Source organism: Chrysemys picta, chromosome 5 (assembly GCF_011386835.1).
Source record: "Chrysemys picta bellii isolate R12L10 chromosome 5, ASM1138683v2, whole genome shotgun sequence".
Taxonomy (NCBI): Eukaryota; Metazoa; Chordata; order Testudines; family Emydidae; genus Chrysemys; species Chrysemys picta.
Window position 1 is genome coordinate 92,198,433 of NC_088795.1, and position 19,021 is coordinate 92,217,453.

General features: G+C 41.8%; 1 protein-coding gene across 13 annotated transcripts in view; it reads left to right on the forward strand.

The window, feature by feature from the left end:
• Positions 1–19,021, forward strand: part of LNX1 (ligand of numb-protein X 1) — a 312,361-nt gene that overhangs the window by 256,771 nt on the left and 36,569 nt on the right. For 9 of the 13 annotated variants that reach the window (XM_065598040.1, XM_065598034.1, XM_065598035.1 and 6 more), the window contains 3 exons: positions 7,095–7,336; positions 8,919–9,074; positions 16,306–16,464. In XM_065598040.1, the coding sequence (XP_065454112.1) occupies positions 7,095–7,336; positions 8,919–9,074; positions 16,306–16,464 (557 nt within the window). The remainder of the gene's footprint in view (positions 1–7,094; positions 7,337–8,918; positions 9,075–16,305; positions 16,465–19,021) is intronic. The other 4 variants (XM_065598039.1, XM_042841893.2, XM_008163742.4 and 1 more) reach the window with 1 other exon arrangement.

Consider the following 19,021-nt stretch of genomic DNA (forward strand, 5'->3'; position numbering starts at 1 on the left):
GGGGAAGTCCTAACTCCTGGCTTCTGGAGCTTCATTATAAAAGAGGCTGCAAGTATAAGAAGCTAGTTTTTGAAATTCCTGTGTTCTCCTTCTGACGCTTATTTAACAGCGCTGATTCAACTATGCACATTTTTGTAAAAGGACAATTTGCATTATCTCTTTTTTGTGTGTGTGTGTGTGGCCTTCACAATGGGCTGGTCTTCACTACAGGGAGATTGAGGCTGCTGCAATCGATTGCAGCAGGGGTTGATTTAACACAGGGGTTCTCAAACTGGGGGTTGGGAACCCCTCAGGAGGTCACGAGGCTATTACATGGGGGGTCGTGAGCTGTCAGCCTCCACCCCAAACCCCGCTTTGCCTCCAGCATTTATAATGGTGTTATAAATTAAAAAGGCTTTTTTATATATTTAAAGGGGGTTGCGGTCAGAGTCTTGCTGTGTGAAAGAAGTCACCAGTACAAAAGTTTGAGAACCACTGATTTAGCAGGTCTAGTGAAGACCCGCTAAATCGATATCGCATTCTGGTCAACCCCAGTATTCCAGCTCCCCAAGAAGAGTAAGGGAAGTCAAGCGGAGAGTGTTTCCGGTCAATGCAACGCAGTAAAGACACCAGGGTAAGTCGACCTAAGCTATGTCAACTCCAGCTACGTTATTCCCATAGCTGGAGTAGCGTAACTTAGGTTGACTTACCCCAGTAATGAAGACCAGCCCAACGTTTCTATATCCTGTTGCAGCACAAAAGTATTGCTGTCCAGATCAACCGAGGGAAAACACAAATCTGCAATTCACCTTGGCCACCAGTCATTGTTCTAGTCACTTTGTGACTTGCCCATGATAATCAGGGATCCTACTTTCCTTTCCATCCCTCTTTTTCATCCATAAATCAAAGCGCTGAGTATTAGTCACAACAAGAGAGAAAATTAGTACTGGCATGTAGCTATTTCTTGGCTCTCTCTCTGTTTGGAGAGCCAAACATGGTCATATGGAAAGAAAAGAAAGCTTAAACTATACAAATATGATTCCACTTAAGCAGTCGCCTCCATTCATGGCTAGAGAAACATATTTGCTTAGTTCTATTTTCTGTTATCTCAGCAGTGTCCTCTTAAGTGAAACAGGGATGTTTGAAAGTGAAGAGGTGCCACTGCAGATTTTATTGCAAGTTTGAGGTTTTTCTTCTTCTAGGGATAATATGTTAATCTGAAGTGAGATTGCTGGAGTCTTGCTGATTTATGCCTGCCACAGTTATTTAGGGTACAGATTTGGTGTTCACACTTAAAGAGCTTTGGCTGTCTTTTAACTTCTACTGGTAGAATTAGAAGATGTCTTTCACCTTAGAACACAGTGCCAGTCTGCCACATCTTAAACCTCGCCATCCATCTGTACGTTAGGAGAAATTGTTCTCTGAAACAAACTGGTTGGCTGGACCCTGTTAACTGTCTGTCTGTGTAACAGAATAAACATCAGTGATTTGGGATGGCCAGAGAACGTGTGGTATAGTTTAAGTAAAAGAAAGTTTGGCACCGATTCAGCAATTGGTTCCATGTTGGTGTGCCTATGTGCCTGTGCAGGGTCTCATTTTCTTCAGTGGGGCTTCATGCAAGTGTAAGGGTCTGCCCCTGCAGATCCATTTGCAGGACTGGGGCCTAGGTGTGTAATTAACTGAACCTTGGTCACATGGTAAAAATACTCCAATTTCTCGTTTAGGGTTAGCCTGGTCTGTCTTGTTGCTAAGTGGTGTGCTCTCTGCTGTGAATCTCTTACATCATCAACTACCTGACATTGGTTTAAAATTTAAAGTCCCTAACAATATTGTAACCTATGTACTCCTGTGTTCACATTCTACACACTACTGCAATAATGCTGGTATAAAATATGTCTTCTGAGGTATCATTTGAAAACTAATAGCACACTGATTATTAATATCGTTGTCAAATGCATTGGTTAACATTATGTATGAAGTTATAAATGTCCCCTGTAGGATGTTACCAAACAGCCTACCCTAGATAAAGGTGATAAACAGGTCTGTCCTAGACAAAGGATTGTGGGTTTACCTCAATTTACATATTAGCAGTAAACAAAATAATCGAGCTAAACTGGCCAGTGTTATCCTGAGCCTGAACTCGAGAGAGACAGGAAACTGAATCCCCAGGAGGTGTTTCTGACTTATAAGAAAGACAAAGACATCCCTTTGGGGATATAAGGAACAGAGAGAGAGACTCCTTCATTTTCCTTCACCTTAGCAATTTGGTCTCTGTGCTGGAAAGTTGGAAAGAATACTGGGGATTGGAGAAACCATCTTGAACAAAGATTGTATCTTGATAGATTGTTTAGTCTTTTAGATGCTTGTTTTCACTTTAATTTACTTGTAACAGTGTCTACCTTTATCTCTTTTACTTAGTATCACTTAACTATGTCCATTTGTTAACAAACTTGTTTTATTTTTTTACTATAAACCAATTCAGGGCTGTGTTTGAAGGGGAGGGTGTGTTTATCCCAGTTAAGTTAATGAGCTGTAGTATACTTACTCTTTAAAAGAGCAGTGAACTTAATATCTTCAGTGAATGTACAGTGATAGGCGCTGTGCACTGCAGAGAAACATCTCTGAGAAGCTCAGGGGCTGGAGTATACAGGGCTGGATTTCCAATTAGGTACAGTAGGCACACACTGGCACAGTAGGCACACATTCTAGGGGCACCTAAAAGTTAAAAGTGGGTTAAAAGTTAAAAAGTTAATACATACAGCTCCCCTGCGGGTAGCTGGGCTCCTGGCACGGGTTGGTGGCTGCCCAGCCTGTAGGGCTGGAGCAGGGTGAGTGTCTGAGTCAGCCCACCTGAGGAACTGTGAGCCACAGGCAGGCGGGACGGCTGCTGAAGGTGCTGGGAATGTCCCAGCCCTTCCCAATCTCGGCCCTGCGCCGCCTCTGCCCTGTGCTGGGGAGGGAGAGGGAAGGGCGTGGCCAGCGTTCCATTCACTTGGACAGGCAGAGCCAGAGCATGGCTGCCGAGCCAGAGTGTGGCTGCCATGCCAGGCTGTGGGAGGGACAGAAGACACCCAGGGACCATTCTCCATGGGGAGAGGTACAGTCCCCCACTTGCGCCTCGCCTGGGGCAGGTGGGCTGAGCACCGGGCTGGGAGTGCCGTGCATGGCGAAGGGTCTCATGGCTTCCCAGGGAGGTTGAGTTTATATTTCTTTTCATTTCATTTTTTACGGAAAACACGAAGGTCAACTGTAGGAAGGGGGGACACTGAAAATGCTGTGCCTAGGGGCACGTAAGATGTAAATCCAGCCCTGAGTCCACTGATTGTTTCCTGCTAGGCCAGGTTGGAGCAGGGAGAGCCTGGTGGAGTTGGCTGGTGAGGAAGACAGATGGGATGGCAGGGATCTGATGCATAGTCTACTCTCCAATAAAATTCACTCTAGCTGAGGCAGAGGGGTAACAGTGCCTCAGAGCTTTGGGTATCCCCAGCAGCATGTTACAAATACCTTCTGTGGTAATAATAAATACTTACATAGCAGCCTCTGCTATTAAATCCTGAATCCTTGTAACATATCCACGATGTAGGAAGATAGTAATCGGAGATGGGCAAATAATTCAGAACAAACATTTTGTTTGTTTGATTGTGGAATGTTCACTGGGTGATTGCAACATTTTGAAATTGGTTATTCCAAATTCTCCACATATGTTTTATTTCCTGCACAAATAACTTGTGACTGGTTTGTTGTTGTGAGTAAAGTTCATTGAGAATTTTTAACTGCAACGATTTTCTGACAAAAAATGCCTTTTCTACAAAACCATAAATTTCCACAAGAAAACTTTCATTTTTGGGGGGGAAAAAATCCATTGGGAATATTGATATGATGGCTCCCTGGCTTCTGCCTGGAACGCTCTTCTAAATTTCTGTTTGGCTGAAAACTAAATGAACAGAAGCTTTCCAGGAGAGCAGCCGAGCCTGAGCGCTCTGGGTTGCTGCCTCCCTGGTTCTCAGGCTGCCCCCTACTCCAGGGCCAGAGAGACAAGAGTGCACTCAGTACGTGACTTTTTTTTTTGCAAGAAAGGATTTCCATTTTCCAGCCATCTGTACTTGTGATACAGACCTTTCAGGACCCAAAAGTGGGGCCCTGGTTCTCCACTCACAGTTCCCCCTAACTAAAGAAGGCAATGTCTGTCTGGGTGGTGGGAAGCAAGGATTTAGAGGACTTCTCTGAGGACCTTTAGAGCATAAGATGGGATAGCTGCATCCAATTTCCAGAGCACATAGGAAAAGGCCAGTCTGCTAGAAGTGGCTGCAGCAGTGAGGAAAGCTCTCCACTCCCTGAGGGGAGTCCTTACAAACTTAGGTACTTTTTATTTTGCTGGTTTTGTTGTGAGCCTTGTTTTGGAATAAGCAGCCCCAAGATCTGAGGGCCTTCAGGGAACACATTTACTTTTTGCTGGCTCTTTAAAATACTTAACCAGGCCACTGTCCCCGAGGAGAGTTTTTCTTCTACCCCTTCTCCTTCCGTTTGAGAGAGAGCTCTGAAACTGGCCTCTGCCACAGGTGGTAAGAGCCAAACTCTGAAATGTACACAAGGTGGTTAGATACTAAGGCATGTGGTATTGTTTCTGTTCCCCAATTGGATGACTTATGTCACAAGCCAGCATCAAATGAATTTCTAATATTACAATCAAATATAAAGCTCGCTGGAGATACATTTTTGGTGCATATTCAAGCTTCAAGACTTGCTTCTCCAGAGTATTTGTGTTAGGACAGCTTGACCACTTGACTGTTCACAGCAAGCAAACACTAACGGGTCACAAATACAGTCAAAAGGAAAACTGCTTGTCAATTCAAATAACTAGTCACCAAAAAAGTTGTCCTTTGTCGATCAGCTCTCATGAGTATTTAAAAGATGAGTAAGCTGAGGCAGCTCTCTGCCCTAGAGGGAATTGATGTCAGAACCAGTGTCACGACAACGGGGATAAAACATGATTTAATATTACAGGAACCATTTTTAATTCTCCCTCTCTTAAAAACACCACTGCTGTAATTAACAGTAAGCGGAATTAAAATACGGTTCTGAAATGAACACACCAAGTTCTGTAACTTGTCTGCCTCCCATCTACACCTCTCCTACATGCCCAAAAATATCTCCATAAGTCATTTCTATTTCATGGGCCTCTGTTCCATGTTTTACAGTTTCCCTGATGCATACTCCACCAGCATCATGTACTGTATGTATTATGCATTCCTCTATGTGTGCACGACGTATTACGAAAGGCTTTGTGTCCCTAAGGGCTTCTGCAGCTATTTCTGTGATTGCATCCTAGAGGGCATTTATATGAAAGTCATCAGTTAACCTTAGCCATGAGGAAGATATAATAGTAACAGTAAGTAGGGCAAGCTCATTAGGCAATGATTAAAAGGCAGAATTCATTACAATGAACATGTTTGTGATGGCTGCAATGGTGGGGTAGAAATGACGCTGGAGAAAAGTGATAGGCGTTGTTCCCTTGAGCCCCCATGGTTTTGTGGTTAGTGTGTGACTCTGATTAAATATGGAATCATTAGGAGCACAGAACCCTTCTTTCTTCATGCAGTCCTAGGAGTTTTGAAAGCAACTGTGTATGTGTGGTCCTGGGCCTGTCATACAGGATCAATCACACACCGACAATAGGCTCTGAAAATAAGTATATTTACAATTGAAAGATGTGTATTTTTATCTACTACAATGCCACATCTTTAGCTACCCTTGATTTATTCTTTAAAAAAAAAAGTCTGTTAACTAGTAATGGGCTGACATGGATTTGGTTGCTGCCAAGGTTAGGATTCAGGGTTTGGATCAGACCAGATGATCATAATGGTCCCTTCTGACCTTAAAGTCTGTGAGTCTATGAGTCTATTTGTGAGAACAGGCTGGATCTGAATTTGGATTGAGCATCTAACCCCAAACAACAGCTATATCTACTGAACAGCTATCGTCACTCTCTCCTGGGCCCCCACTCACCACTGCTATATTCTGTGTGGGACTCTCAGACCTCCATCCTCTCCTGGGCTCTTATGATGATGGTGGCTGGCCACTGCCTACTGTCTCTTGGGCCTTGTCTAGACTGGGAGGAAAAGGTGCTTTTTACAATTGTTAGCCCAATGGAGTCACTTAACTCAACTGAGAACCCCACATAAACACCAACCTCAACAAAAAACTTGCCTGCATCTGTAACTTTCACTCTATGCATCCGAAGAAGTGAGGTTTTTACTCACGAAAGCTTATGCCCAAATAAATCGGTTAGTCTTTAAGGTGCCACCAGACTCCTTGTTGTTAGTGTAGACACAGTTTAAAATAGTTTAATTTTTTGATCTAAAGAGTGTGTGTGTGTTACTCTGAAGTGGGTTCAAGCTAGCTGGGTCTGTATCTGATGTTCCATTGTTGAATACACCCATATTCAGGGGCATTTATATCTGAAGTTCTGGCTCATCGATACTGTTAGCCCAGATTTGAAGTAGGTGCTGTCAAGGAAGAGGTTTAAAAGGAAAAAGGGGAGGAAGAGATATCTTCTGCGGACAGAGAGGTGCTGCTACGCTAATAGAGTGACAACTCCTCTGACAGAGAATATTTGTCATGGTGAGGAGCTCACAAAGACACTGTGTATGTGGCTTTTTCTTTCACAAACATAAGCTGACACAAACAAGCTTTCAAGCCTCACACTGGTCTCTTTCATTATTTGCACACAAAGGACAGATTATAGATTCCGGTCTTTGATTTGATCAATCACCTGCTATGCCTGTGTCTCCCGTTTATGCTCAGTAAAACTACAGCTACCAACAGGCTGTATCTATCTAATTGTCTATTGAAGTAGATTTCTCAAGCAAAATAATAATTTAGCTAATTATTCAGTGGCATCTATTCAATTTCTTTTAATTCTGTGAAACCTCGACAGGGCTGGCATTTTCCCACATAGTTTGGTGTCTGTATTTCATAGGTCAAGAAAAAGATTTAATTGCAATCGTTACCCTTGGTACTGTTAATCATTTGTCAGTGTCAGACACTTGTCGTAAGCAGGTAATGTTTTAAATGCAACTTTTACTAACATATCCTTTTCCTTTGCTTTGCCTTAGATGTAAAGGAGCATCCCATTATGGCCTTACCAAGGAACGAAAGAGACGTTCACAAGATGACTCTCCAGACTGTAGTGCCACTTTAACCGTAGCAGCTCTTGGCCCAGAGCTCTCCGCATCTGCAGCAATTGCCTTAATGACAGATGAGCCAGGCCTAGTTAATCCAGCCTTCAGCCTTGCCTCAGAAGACAACCAGTCAGGGAGCAGTTCTGGGGACCCCAGTAGAAGCAACCGAAACAGAAGTAAGAACTAAGTAGGATGATCTCTGAGGCTAGGGGGCCTGTCTCTGAAATTAACTTTGCCAAAAGCTTTAAAAATGTCAGAGCAAAACCTCTTTGTTTTCTGTAATAACCGTTTTGTATTTGTCTTGTTAAGGTGTGCTCCCGATAAACCAATATATTTAAGGTGAAAAATGCATTCGGCAAGATCTTGAAATGAACCAATGTTTTATGGGTATAAATTTTTCCCAGGGAAATGGGGGAGTGTTTGCCAACATTCCAAGATGATGAAGCTCAGAGGAGCTGGCATTGCTAAAACGAACCACAGTAATGAACTAACCACACCAAAAAATCTTTCCCTATTTCTTCCTCCCCTACCCTGCCCTGCCAAGCAAGCCCCAGTGAGTGTAGCATATTGGAAAAATGCAGTATGACCAAAGGCAGCCATCAAGAAGTATAGCCAGTAAAAAGAAGAGTATAGTACAGGTAGAACTAGTATTTGTGGAGGCATGGGAGCCAAAAGGAGTTTGTCTTGGGAGGATGGATGCATGGCTACAAAGGAAAAATTTAAACTGAGTTGTATTTGGAATCCATGACCAACGCTTTGGTCTTGAGAGCATGCAGTGGGTGGGCAGATGGAAAGGTGGGGAGAGAGCACCAGAATCAAAGACCTTCATCATAGAACTGAACCCTGCTGTTTTGGTTGGGCCGGGGGCGGGGGGGTTAAACCTGATTTTGCGGAGTTTTGTACAATTAGATGGTGATGCACAGTACACGTATCGTACTGAAAGATACAGAGTAAGAAGTGCCATGCATACCTATGGCCCTGTAGAAATCAGAAGAGTCTGTATTTCAATTATTATACATTTGTACTGTCTTGCAAGTCCCTTTTGCTCTTTTTTCCTCTCCTTCATATCATTATTTTTGCTCAATTTTAAAAACCTTTTTAAAAAAGTTCTTTAGCCTGCTTTAGAACTGGGACCCCTTTTGGTTTCTCACCTCCCTAATTATTATTCCTGATCAGGAAGATGGAATGCTGTGTGGCTAGCATATTAGGCACTGTTGGGGTGGGGGGGTTGGAGGGGCCACCATGATGACTTTGCAGCAGTGCCATATGCTGCTTCCATAGCAGACTTAGCAATAGCCTCCAATTTCTCTCCTGCGGGCTGGTGGAACATACTCAGCTCATTTGTTGTGGCACTAGCCCTTCACCTTACAGGCATTTTCCACTAGCCAATCCATGGTATGGCTTTGGCTTTGAATAGTGCTGTTCACAGGCCACTATCCCTGGAAATCAATGCTACGTTTATGGCTGGCTAAACAGATGGAGTTAAAGATCCTGGGGTGTGGGGCACCACAGGATAGCAATCCTTCAAATTAAGGTTAATGAATTCTCAGGCCTGAAGCTCCATTTGGGGCCGGATACAACGTAAGGGAAGCCATATGCAGCGAGAAGGGGAGGGAGAAGCTACAGCAGCCCTGGCGTCACTGCCACCACGACCTCTGCCTTCCCTGTGCATAGCTGCGATTACAGAAATGACGTGGTTCTGTTGGCTGAGCAACCCAAAGCTGCTGCATTCTATTTATTTTTCTCTGTCTGTTGCAGGTCGGCCCTTCGAACGTTCCACTATAAGAAGCAGGTCTTTTAAAAAAATAAATCGAGCTTTGAGTGTCCTTCGAAGGACGAAAAGTGGCAGTGCCGTATCCAACCAGGCTGACCAGGAAAGGGAGTGTGTTGAAAACTGTCTTGCCGCAGAGGAAGGTAACACTTCGTTCATCCTGTGTATTTTTCTATATACCATGACGTGGTGGGAGCCCTACTCACATGATGATTTAACACCCAGGTCTTACAGTACTTCTGTTATTATTTATGTATTATGTGACTGTAGTGCCTAGGAGCCCTTGTCATGGATTAGTTTGTGTTTTTAAAATACTTCATTGTTTTATTTTTTTAAAAATGTACCAGCCAAGCAAGGAGACGGAGAACTTAGATATGTGGAATCTGATTGGGGCTTCTCTGGCAACAGAACACATGCTACAGAGATAAGGGTGGCCTAGTGTTTAAAACATGGGGTTGGAAGTCAGGATATCTGAATTCTGTTATTGGCTTTGCCCTGATTCACTCTTTGATTTTGGACAAACCACTTATCCAGTGTATGTCTCAGTTTCCCTCTCTATAAAATTTGGATAATACCTACTATACATCTCACAGGGGGTTGTAAGGCTTCATTGATGTTTTTAAGTGTTTGGAAGTCTGTAGGTGGAAAGTATTATACAAAGGTAAAATATCATCATCAGTGTTCCAGCACTTATGTTTGATATTTGGTGGCAGAAGTGTGCTAAGATGGCCAGACAGGTGACACTGCAAGAGCATTATGCTCTGTCATAAGGAAATAGAGACAAGTTACTATATGCTATCGCTCAGTGACAGGGAGGGATGGAAAATAATACTTAGCACTTGATATGCTCACAGCACTACATAAACGTTAACTAATTGCTCTGCACCATATGCCAACACAGCAGCCATCAGGATGGAGGGGAAGTGACAATATCTTTGGAGTGATGATTGCCTAAATCAAGCTCATTATTTCTTTGCTCTAAACTTTAACGATGGGAACATGACATAGAATCTCTTATCCCCAAATCAGATATCCATTTGCATCTTGCTTAGGTCAATGTTTTAGGAAGACAAAGGGTCCAGTTCCCCATTGCACTGCAGTCATTTGCACCTGAATACGGCAAGTGTAAAATGCTGCCAAGTCAGAACAGTAGCATTTTACACCCCTTTGCACAGGAGTAAATGAGTACACAAGGTGTACGGCAACAGAGAGCCACGCCAACATCTCTCACAGTTTATCTGCTTGTTCCATGTGGAAAGCTCCATTTGGTTTCTGTATTTTCAGGTATTTTTCAGTACTTTCCACATACTGAGACGTTATATTTATAAAGTGACTTAAAAGTTGGACTTAAATGACAACCAGGTAACTCTAAATGCATAATACCTTTCTCTAAAGGTATTATGGTTCTGATCTTTGACCTGATGGCATCACTAATAACTTCACTGAACCAAGTAGTTTCACTGAAATTTAAAGTTAAAGATTGCAAGCAAACTTTAAAAAGCCTAGGTTTGCAAAACTCTGCATGTGCTATTGCATGTGAAAAGCCATGCGTGCATTTGACTATTCAATTTGCAGATATAGTTACCATCATAGTGATCACAGTAATTATGCGTTCAAATGTCCAATCATATGTCTAAAGGGCTATTTGCATGGACATTACTAGAACTGTATGAACTCGAATTCAAAAAACGCATGCAGTTGTGTGATTACAGTTCTGGGAATCTGTATTTAAATGCCCTATTAAATCTTGGAAACAAACATGTAAACAAATAATTTGTTAGAATTCAAATACGCCCTTAATATGAATCTGTGATTTTGATCCTTGACAGTTCATTACAACAGGTGCTTTGTATAGCAGAGACTCAAAGGTTCTTGCTTGTCTCTCTCCTCTTGCTGGAGGAGAAACTGAATACAGTTCTTTCTGAAACAATTGTAATCATCATGACAGGCAGCAGAATACTCCAATTCTGTGTGGGTGTGGGGGCTGCTTCAGTTGTTCTCCATAGTCTACGGTCTGACTCTTGTTAATTGTGCTGTCACTGGTTCACACTAGGGAGATGGCTGGAGTCTGATAGCCAAACAGGTCATAGCTCTCTCCAGGCTGCATTTTCAGCCTGCTGCAGATTCAGCCTGCTTTGCTGATTCTCTTATTCCTTTTGGGGAGATTTTACCTCTTGGAGAGTGTGGTGCTGTGTTGGAAGGGATACCTTTCTCTTAGTGGCCCATTGGCTTCCAGGCATTGCCTTCCAGGATCATCCTGACTGGTAAATATTGTGATGAATTGAATCCTGGCAGGACTCAAGATCTGTGTATAATGTTGGTTTTACCAACATTATATTTTGTACCTTATGCTTTCACAGAGGTCAGCAGCAGTTCGGATTGTTTAGCTGCCATTATTATTTAATTTTTTTTTCTCTAGCTGTCAACTTCACTTCAATTTATTTCTGAACATATGTCCTGTGCCACTCAATGTTTAATCAAAATGGGATTCAAAAGCCAGATATTCTCCTGTGCTGAGCAGTTCTCAGGGCAGAAGAGACTGGGGCTATCAAGGAGCCAGTTATGGCTCCTTGAGTCTTGAGATTCCCCAGCCCTGGCCTCAGCCCAGGTTAGAACAGTTTAGGGGCTCCTTTAATTTATGACAGCTTCCTCTGGTTCCCAAGGGACCATATGCCAGTTGTGAATTGATGTAGCAGAGCTGTCTTCTGCCTTGCCCTCTCCCCTTTTCTTCTTGCCTCTGACATTCCCTCTGTCTCCTGCCACATGCCCCTTGTGCCAAGGTGGTTGGGAGGTTTGGCGCAGGTGCCAGAGCTGGCTCTGCCAGCTTTACATTGTCACATGCATCTCCCCTGTTGATGGGATTTTCATCTGGCCAGTTGTGGCCAAATTACCCAATTTTCCCAGGGAGAGAGAGAGTCTGACTCTCCCTTTGTTTCCACCAATGTAACTCCATTAACATCAGCAGAGAGACCCCTGATTTATGCCAGCGTGAGTGCAGAATCAGGCCCAAAGTGTTCATGGTTTTTATGCCCATGCCATCTGAATAGCAGAAATCAGATTGCAGTAAAAGTTTTTGATAATGCTATATTACTAATTAAAGGTGAGCCTTTCTGCGAGGAGCTGCCATCCGTTTGACCAAAGCCCAACTGAGCTTGAGTTAACGTCTCTTGTGGTTGATCTGCTGGTCTGTCAGAACTCCCTCCCCTTGCCTGGCTTAGGGGTCTCTGTTTTGTGTATGTCTGTACCTCAGGCACAAGATCTCCATGGATAAGGGGCAAGTAAGAACCTCATTTGTGATGTTTGCGCTTCCTGCAGCCGCACAGCATGAACAGCATTTAGAATAACCTCCTTGCCATAGCTCATGTTGTCTTGTATACTCTTCCTTATATGATGAGTCTGATATCATCACTGTGGCACTGCTCTGATAATGTGAAACTGGTAGGCTAGCTGTTGTGTGCCTCAGGTGATGATTAAGGCTACAATTTTGTCACAGAGGTCATGGAAGTCATGGAATCTGTGACTTCCAAAGGCCTCCATGACTCCAGCCCCACTGTGAGGTACCCCCACCACCTGAGGCAGCGGGCCCCCAAGCTCCCAGCCATCATGGGCACCCCTGCAGCTCCCCAGCCACTGCAGGCAGGGGCAGTACTCCGCAGCTCCCCAGCCACCGCGACGGGGACACCCATAGCTCCCCGGGCAGGGGGACCCCCGCAGTTCCCTGGTGGTGGGGGCAGGGGGACTCCCAGCCGTGGTGGCAGGGGTAGGGGGATCCCCAGAGCCCCCAGCTGCCACGGGGGGTCAGGGGGACCCTCAAGCTCTGAGCCCCCATGGGTGGTGGGGGCCCCAAGCTCCTAGCCACCCATAGCTGCCTAGTCCCTTCCCATTTTATCATGGATATTTTTAGTAAAAGTCAGGGATAAGTCATGGCTTCTGTGAATTTTTCTTTATTGCCCATGACCTGTCCATTACTTTTACTAAAATATCTATGGCAAAATCTTAGCCTTAGTGATGATCTATACTCCTCTTCATCGTGCTTTTCGTTAAGGTGGAAAGATCCACAGTGAAACAGTCTTGACTCCGTTTAGCTTGCCCTCCCACAGTTCTTTCACTCACCATGGACACAGAGGCATTGGATAAATATTAAACAATGCTGATTGTCTCTTTAATATGATTATATTATAGCATCCTAGAGGCTCTCTTAGGAGTTTAATGATCAATTATAAATGGAGCTGGTAGTGCCACCTAAAGCTAAGATTGCCCGACACTTTCCATGGTAAGCCCCTGTTTTCAGTTGCTGATAACTTTGTCAAACCCCAACCATTTAGGCTAAAAAATTTTAGACTTGCTCTCTGCCTCGGCCTGAAATGCTAAAAAACAAAGAGCATAAATACTGAGAAGTAAACTGGATTTTTAAAATTCTTTCATTTTAAAGAATTTAAGATATTTTTTCTGGCAATATGGGCAAGGAAATGTTTGTTTACAATATGGCATCCAAGTTGATGGTGTTTAAATGAGAATGGTCTAACTCGTAGCATATAAGGTTTAAAAATAATTCCTACTTCATCCCTGAAATGCTAAAAGAGCCTGAAAATACATGGTTTTACATTTTGAGAAGTGAAAGAAGGTGTTGAGGTTTTGAAGTAGCCTCTCCAACTGTGTTGCATTTAAGATGTAATTTCTTATGACTAGGTCTGTCACGGTGAGTTACCTCAACAGACGACTTAAATGATCAAGTACCATGAGCAAGTCAGCACAACTATGGTGTACTCCACGTGTGTCAATATACTCCTAGTTTGGCACCACCCTGTCTGTGTTCATTTCTGTCGAACAGAGACATATATACTCCTTATTCAAACCAGTCTACAGTATTAATTTTAAACCACCTAGGGTTAACACTAACTGTGGGAACTGTAACAGGTACTCATGCTGATGGTTTTCAGTAACATTCATTAGTTATTTTAGGAAGCTGTAAAATAAATGGAGATTGTGATTGCTGAATGACATTTCCTGCTATTTTAGATGGAATGTGTTCCACACTGCATCATTTTTGTAACTGTTGTATTATAATTATTTTATTAGTAGTAATGTGGTAGCCCCTAGGAGTCAGGACTCCATTGTGGTAGGCGCTGTACAAACATAGAGCAAACGCATCCAGGCAGCAGGTGTATCTTGGAGTAAGAGTGTGTGGTCTGCTTGTTGGCTCTTTAAAGGTCTTATGAGGCTATCCCAGTGAGGGAGGGCAGGGGGGAATTTACAGGGAAACTGCAGTGTTCTATAAAAAGCATAAGAATAAAAGGAAGGTGAGTAAATAGTGAGCGGTCAAGCAAGAAGCTGTCATCTTGACAATCTCAAGAGGCAAAGTTAGGCCCAAAAAAGATTCAGGATTCATTGGAAACCACTGAAACTCCGACAACTTCAAAGCTGTTTATACGTAAATATTAAATTGGTTAATTTAAACAAATTAACTGAATTTTTTTTAATGGGCTTTACTTTAAAATAACTTTAAAATAGCTGATTTATCTGAATTTTTCTCATTCCCATATGTCTCATGAGGCTTGGCTGCCTCCTAGGGACTGCAATGTTGCAGGTGGCACCCTGCAGTGAGGGACACATCTACCCTTTCCTTCTCAGCTGCAGAGTGCAGTAGAGCTGGTATGGACATTGCCAGGATGTCTGCCTCCTTGTACACTGTGGAGTTCCTTTATAGGGGATCGATCCAAGTGAGTTGCTGGGCAGGCTGGGGTACAAGTGGAATAGGGGTTGTGGATCTTGTGCTTATGGAGATCCATCAGCCTCTACCCCTCACCCTATAAAGAGCTATTGCAGTCTCAGGGTTGCAATAATGGCTGCTGAGAAGCCTGTAGCAGTACACTCCCTGTATTAAGCCTGGCTAATTGGCTGTGGTGCAAGAGGCAGGAATTGATCCTGAGCAAGATGAGAGTCCTTGAGATACTGAAATGGAGATACTGAAAAGATGAGAAAAAGTTAAGACTTTAGGGAACTAGAATCCCCTTTTCAGCATCATGCCTGTGAGATTTATATAAAGAAAGGAAAATGGTTTATACAGAGCAAAGAAAGAACACCCAAAAAAATCAAGTTTATTCTAGAGGTGGCCCAAACCTAGAATGTGGCGTCTAACCCGCTTTCAGTGGTTTTTCAAATTAAAATTCACCACAGCAGATTGGAATTTCTGGTTCTGTTTTTGCCAAAATCTCGGAAAACAGCTGGTGGAGATCTCCGAAAGGATGGATCTTAAGCACTCTGATTCCATGGTGATGCACAAGGCATAAACACCTAGAAAAAGAGTAATTCTGCAGGATTTCCACCATTTACGATAAATTCCTGTTGTAGCCTGCCTGTGCAAGGCAAGAATTGACTATAAAAGGGAAATGTGATTACTGACCAAATAAAACAAGTGCAATTTTACTGAGATACTATAAGATCTTAAACAATCATATCAGTCCTACAAAACCTTCTTTGAGAAAATTGATATACCACTGGAGAAACCACAGAAGCAATAAGATGTTAAAAAAGGTAAAATCCCAAAGTATAGATTATTTCACTGGAGAATTAAAAGTAGATAGCTAGATAGATCATTCCTGTCTCTGAAGTGACTGAAAATCATTAGGAAAATCAAATATTAAAGCAGGTTGCAAAGGACAATATGCAAGGCTCAAATAACTCTCTAATGTAACACAAAAACCAAACTGGGGCAAATTTGTGTGTGAGAATTATAGATCTGCGTATTTGCTAACAATTGATTATAACATTGATTATATTGCTTAAATTCTGGAAACGAGGATAAAGGAAATGATAGCCTGCACTTGCATAGCCTTATTTAGGTGAGTAGTCCTTAGTCATACAAATAAACCCATTGACTTCAGTGAGCTACTCGTGAATCAGGCCTACTAGCATGAATATAGATTTGCAGCATGGGGTGCAAATTGTGTTAATAATTTAGTCTGGTCAACATGGGTTAAAACCTAATAGCAGACATTATCCAGCACTCATCACACCTGATGAAGTTAAGGAACAGGATATTTCACTAGCAGCATTATCAGTAGATGCATAATAAGCATATGAGTTTGCTAAATTTGAGCATTGAATTTATGCTTACATTAAGTAACATAAATTTGGAGCACATAAAGTCTTATATAAAAATCCTGTAGCTAAAGTACCAATGAGCACTCAGAGTCTTACATCTTTTCAAGCAACCAGAGGTACTGTCTTAAACAGGAATGGCCATTCTCTCCTGTCTTATTTAAAACTGTAATGTCAATAATATATTACATGCTGCTATCAAAGGAGTATAGCTTGAGGAAGTAGTACATCGGATATTTCTGAACACAGATGACCTTTTATTATTATTGACAGATTCAGAGTGCTCCATACCACTCCCGATGAGAAATATACAAGAGTATGGAGAAAAATCTGCAAGCAGAGTCACCAAAAACAAGACAGAAAGTTTACTTCTTTCTAGATTCTGCCGTTCAACGATATGTAAAGACTGGAAGTGTAAATGGGGAAAGAAAGGTATGAAATACTTAATGGTTTTCCTGCTCTGGAAAACTTGCTGAAAGAGGATGGGGGATAACTAATTAATTAAGAATACAACGAAGATTGGAATAAATGGGGGAAACGCAGATTAAGGCTCTGACCCTGCCACTAGCTGTGTGTGACACATGACTTGCACCTGTGCAAAACCTTGTTGAGGTCAGTGGGGTTCTGTTCAGGCACAGGCATCCGCCCATACGCAAGCAGTAGCTGGATCCAGGCTTAACTCTTTTGAGTGAAATAAATATATTAGTAAATTAAAAGACCATTCAGGTTTTTTCTTGTATATTACTATTTTAAATAGGTAAAGTATATTTTAATCAACCATTTTCATAATTCATATGGACAATGAAATGAAAGTGGATAATAGATTTGTTCTGCTTAAAAGGGGGTCTAATCTGGTTAGCAGCTAGTTTTTAATCTGGTACAGTTTAGACAAACATACAGCTGAAAACCAGGCTCAAAGTAGAAATGGATATTGTGAATATAGACCATCCAGGAAAACATTAAAGAAACCATCAGCAGAAATAAAGAGATTAATCCAGTTATTTCACCTGGATTATGGGCAGAAGTGTCTACTTTTTCTAAAGAACATTCTGTATTTTACAGGATGTTCTTTACAGACATCAAATGCACACAGTTGAGTATAAGAGGAAAACCTATATAATGGGTGACTGGCAAGAAAAGAGAAAATTCTCAGAGGGATTTCTTTGTACATTACACATTTGATTAGAGTAAAAGCAAATTAAATATTAAAATTCTTCTTGGCATATCTGCAACTAAGACCCTGTAAAAGTTTGTAGTGAAGGACAGGAACATGCCACTGCAAGACTCAATAGGTTACAAACTAGTTAAAAGAATCATCTATACATGAAGCAAAGAGCCAAAAGTATACAACAATTGTTCCTGTACTCCACTTTTATGCTAGTACAACTCAGCTGAAATCTACAGCAAGACTGGTGTAAAACTGGAATAACATAGTAGTGTATCAGGCCCACAGTGTTTAAGTGATCAAGAGATTAATCAGTATAATTCACTAGAAAAGGTTCTGAGAATAAGATGTAGAGACAGTCTGATTAAAATCAAATGGTACAATTTGTTAGAAGCCGAAACAAGTCGCCATGGAATGTGAAATTCAAGCAGTTTTTTGATCAGTTGCATTGATCAAACTACAAGTATTCCATTGGCACCTAGCTAATACAGTGATGGGGACATGAAAAATGCCTAGGACAGACTGACAAGATGGTTTATAGGTACAATGAAAAATATTGGGGTTCTGATTCTCATTTACATAATAGCCCTTTTATACCTTTCTATCAGCTATACACCCACTTAGCTGAAATGAGAATCAGGCCCTGAAAGTGTGGATCCTTTATTAAAGATATTTGGGACCAAATTCAGTGGTGACTTAAAATGGTTGGATAAGTTACAAACTGAGTAAAACCTGGTCCAAAAAAATAGGTGTAAATGGCAAAGTAACATGACTTCCACCTATCTGGCACTTAGTGCGTGTGCAAAACAGAAAGGGGCTGGTATTATAGCAGAAACAACTAAAAGGAGGGTGTAAGAGAAACAGGCACTCAGATACTGCAGTGATGAGGCTGTATAATTACCTAGATCAGTAATAAACTGTATCTACTGTATGTAAACAACAAAGACCAAGTCTGTGCTGCTGGTAGGTGCTCTTTACAGACATGATGGAGGAGAGTTTCCTGTCCTGAAGATTTTACAGTCAAAGGAGTGGTAAGGGATGCAACACAATGCTACTGTTCTTTTTCAGCTTCTCTCTCTCTCAATCTATTTGCTCTTCAACAAACTTAGACTAGGAAATACTGTGCTCTCTGATACTGTTCTGCTGTAACTCTAGTTAAGAGTTGCCTTTTTAATGGCAACCTCTGCCCTTCGATTTTAAAAATAGGTAATTACAGTTCTTTGAAAAGAATGATGATACATTATTTCTCCACCAGTGGGTTATTCGTGTGAGCTCACCCTTACAATCAAAAGATCCCTTGTGCCAAAAATTCAAAATGCCTTCTCTCATGTGTGGGGCCTTTACTTCTGTAATAGATGGTTTGGGACAGATGAATACATTAAAAATACTAAGGCATGTGTAAAATAATATTGAACCAAATACTTCCCTAGTGTAACTCCATTGATTTTAGATTTGGATTTAGACAGGAATGAATTTGAACTAAAAGTTTTAATACTCATAAAAGGGAAGAAAATTACAGTAACATTGTACAGACAAATGTGCCATTTGGGAAAGGAACATACTTCTACAGTAAACTATAGTTTAAAAGATAATATACCTATGCTCAGATCCTCAAGTACAGCAGAGCTCCACATAATACAGCTAAGGGAACATCATGGTTTTGTGCCACCAGGGGCGGGGAGGGGCGGCAAGAGGGCTTCTTAAGTCAGGTGGAAAATATTCCAGCATCAAGGGGAAATAAGGTCATTGTTCCCTTCAAATAAATTTCCTTTTACTAAAATCAAAGCTAGTTTGTCTCTATATGGTATAGTGTTGCTACAGAAA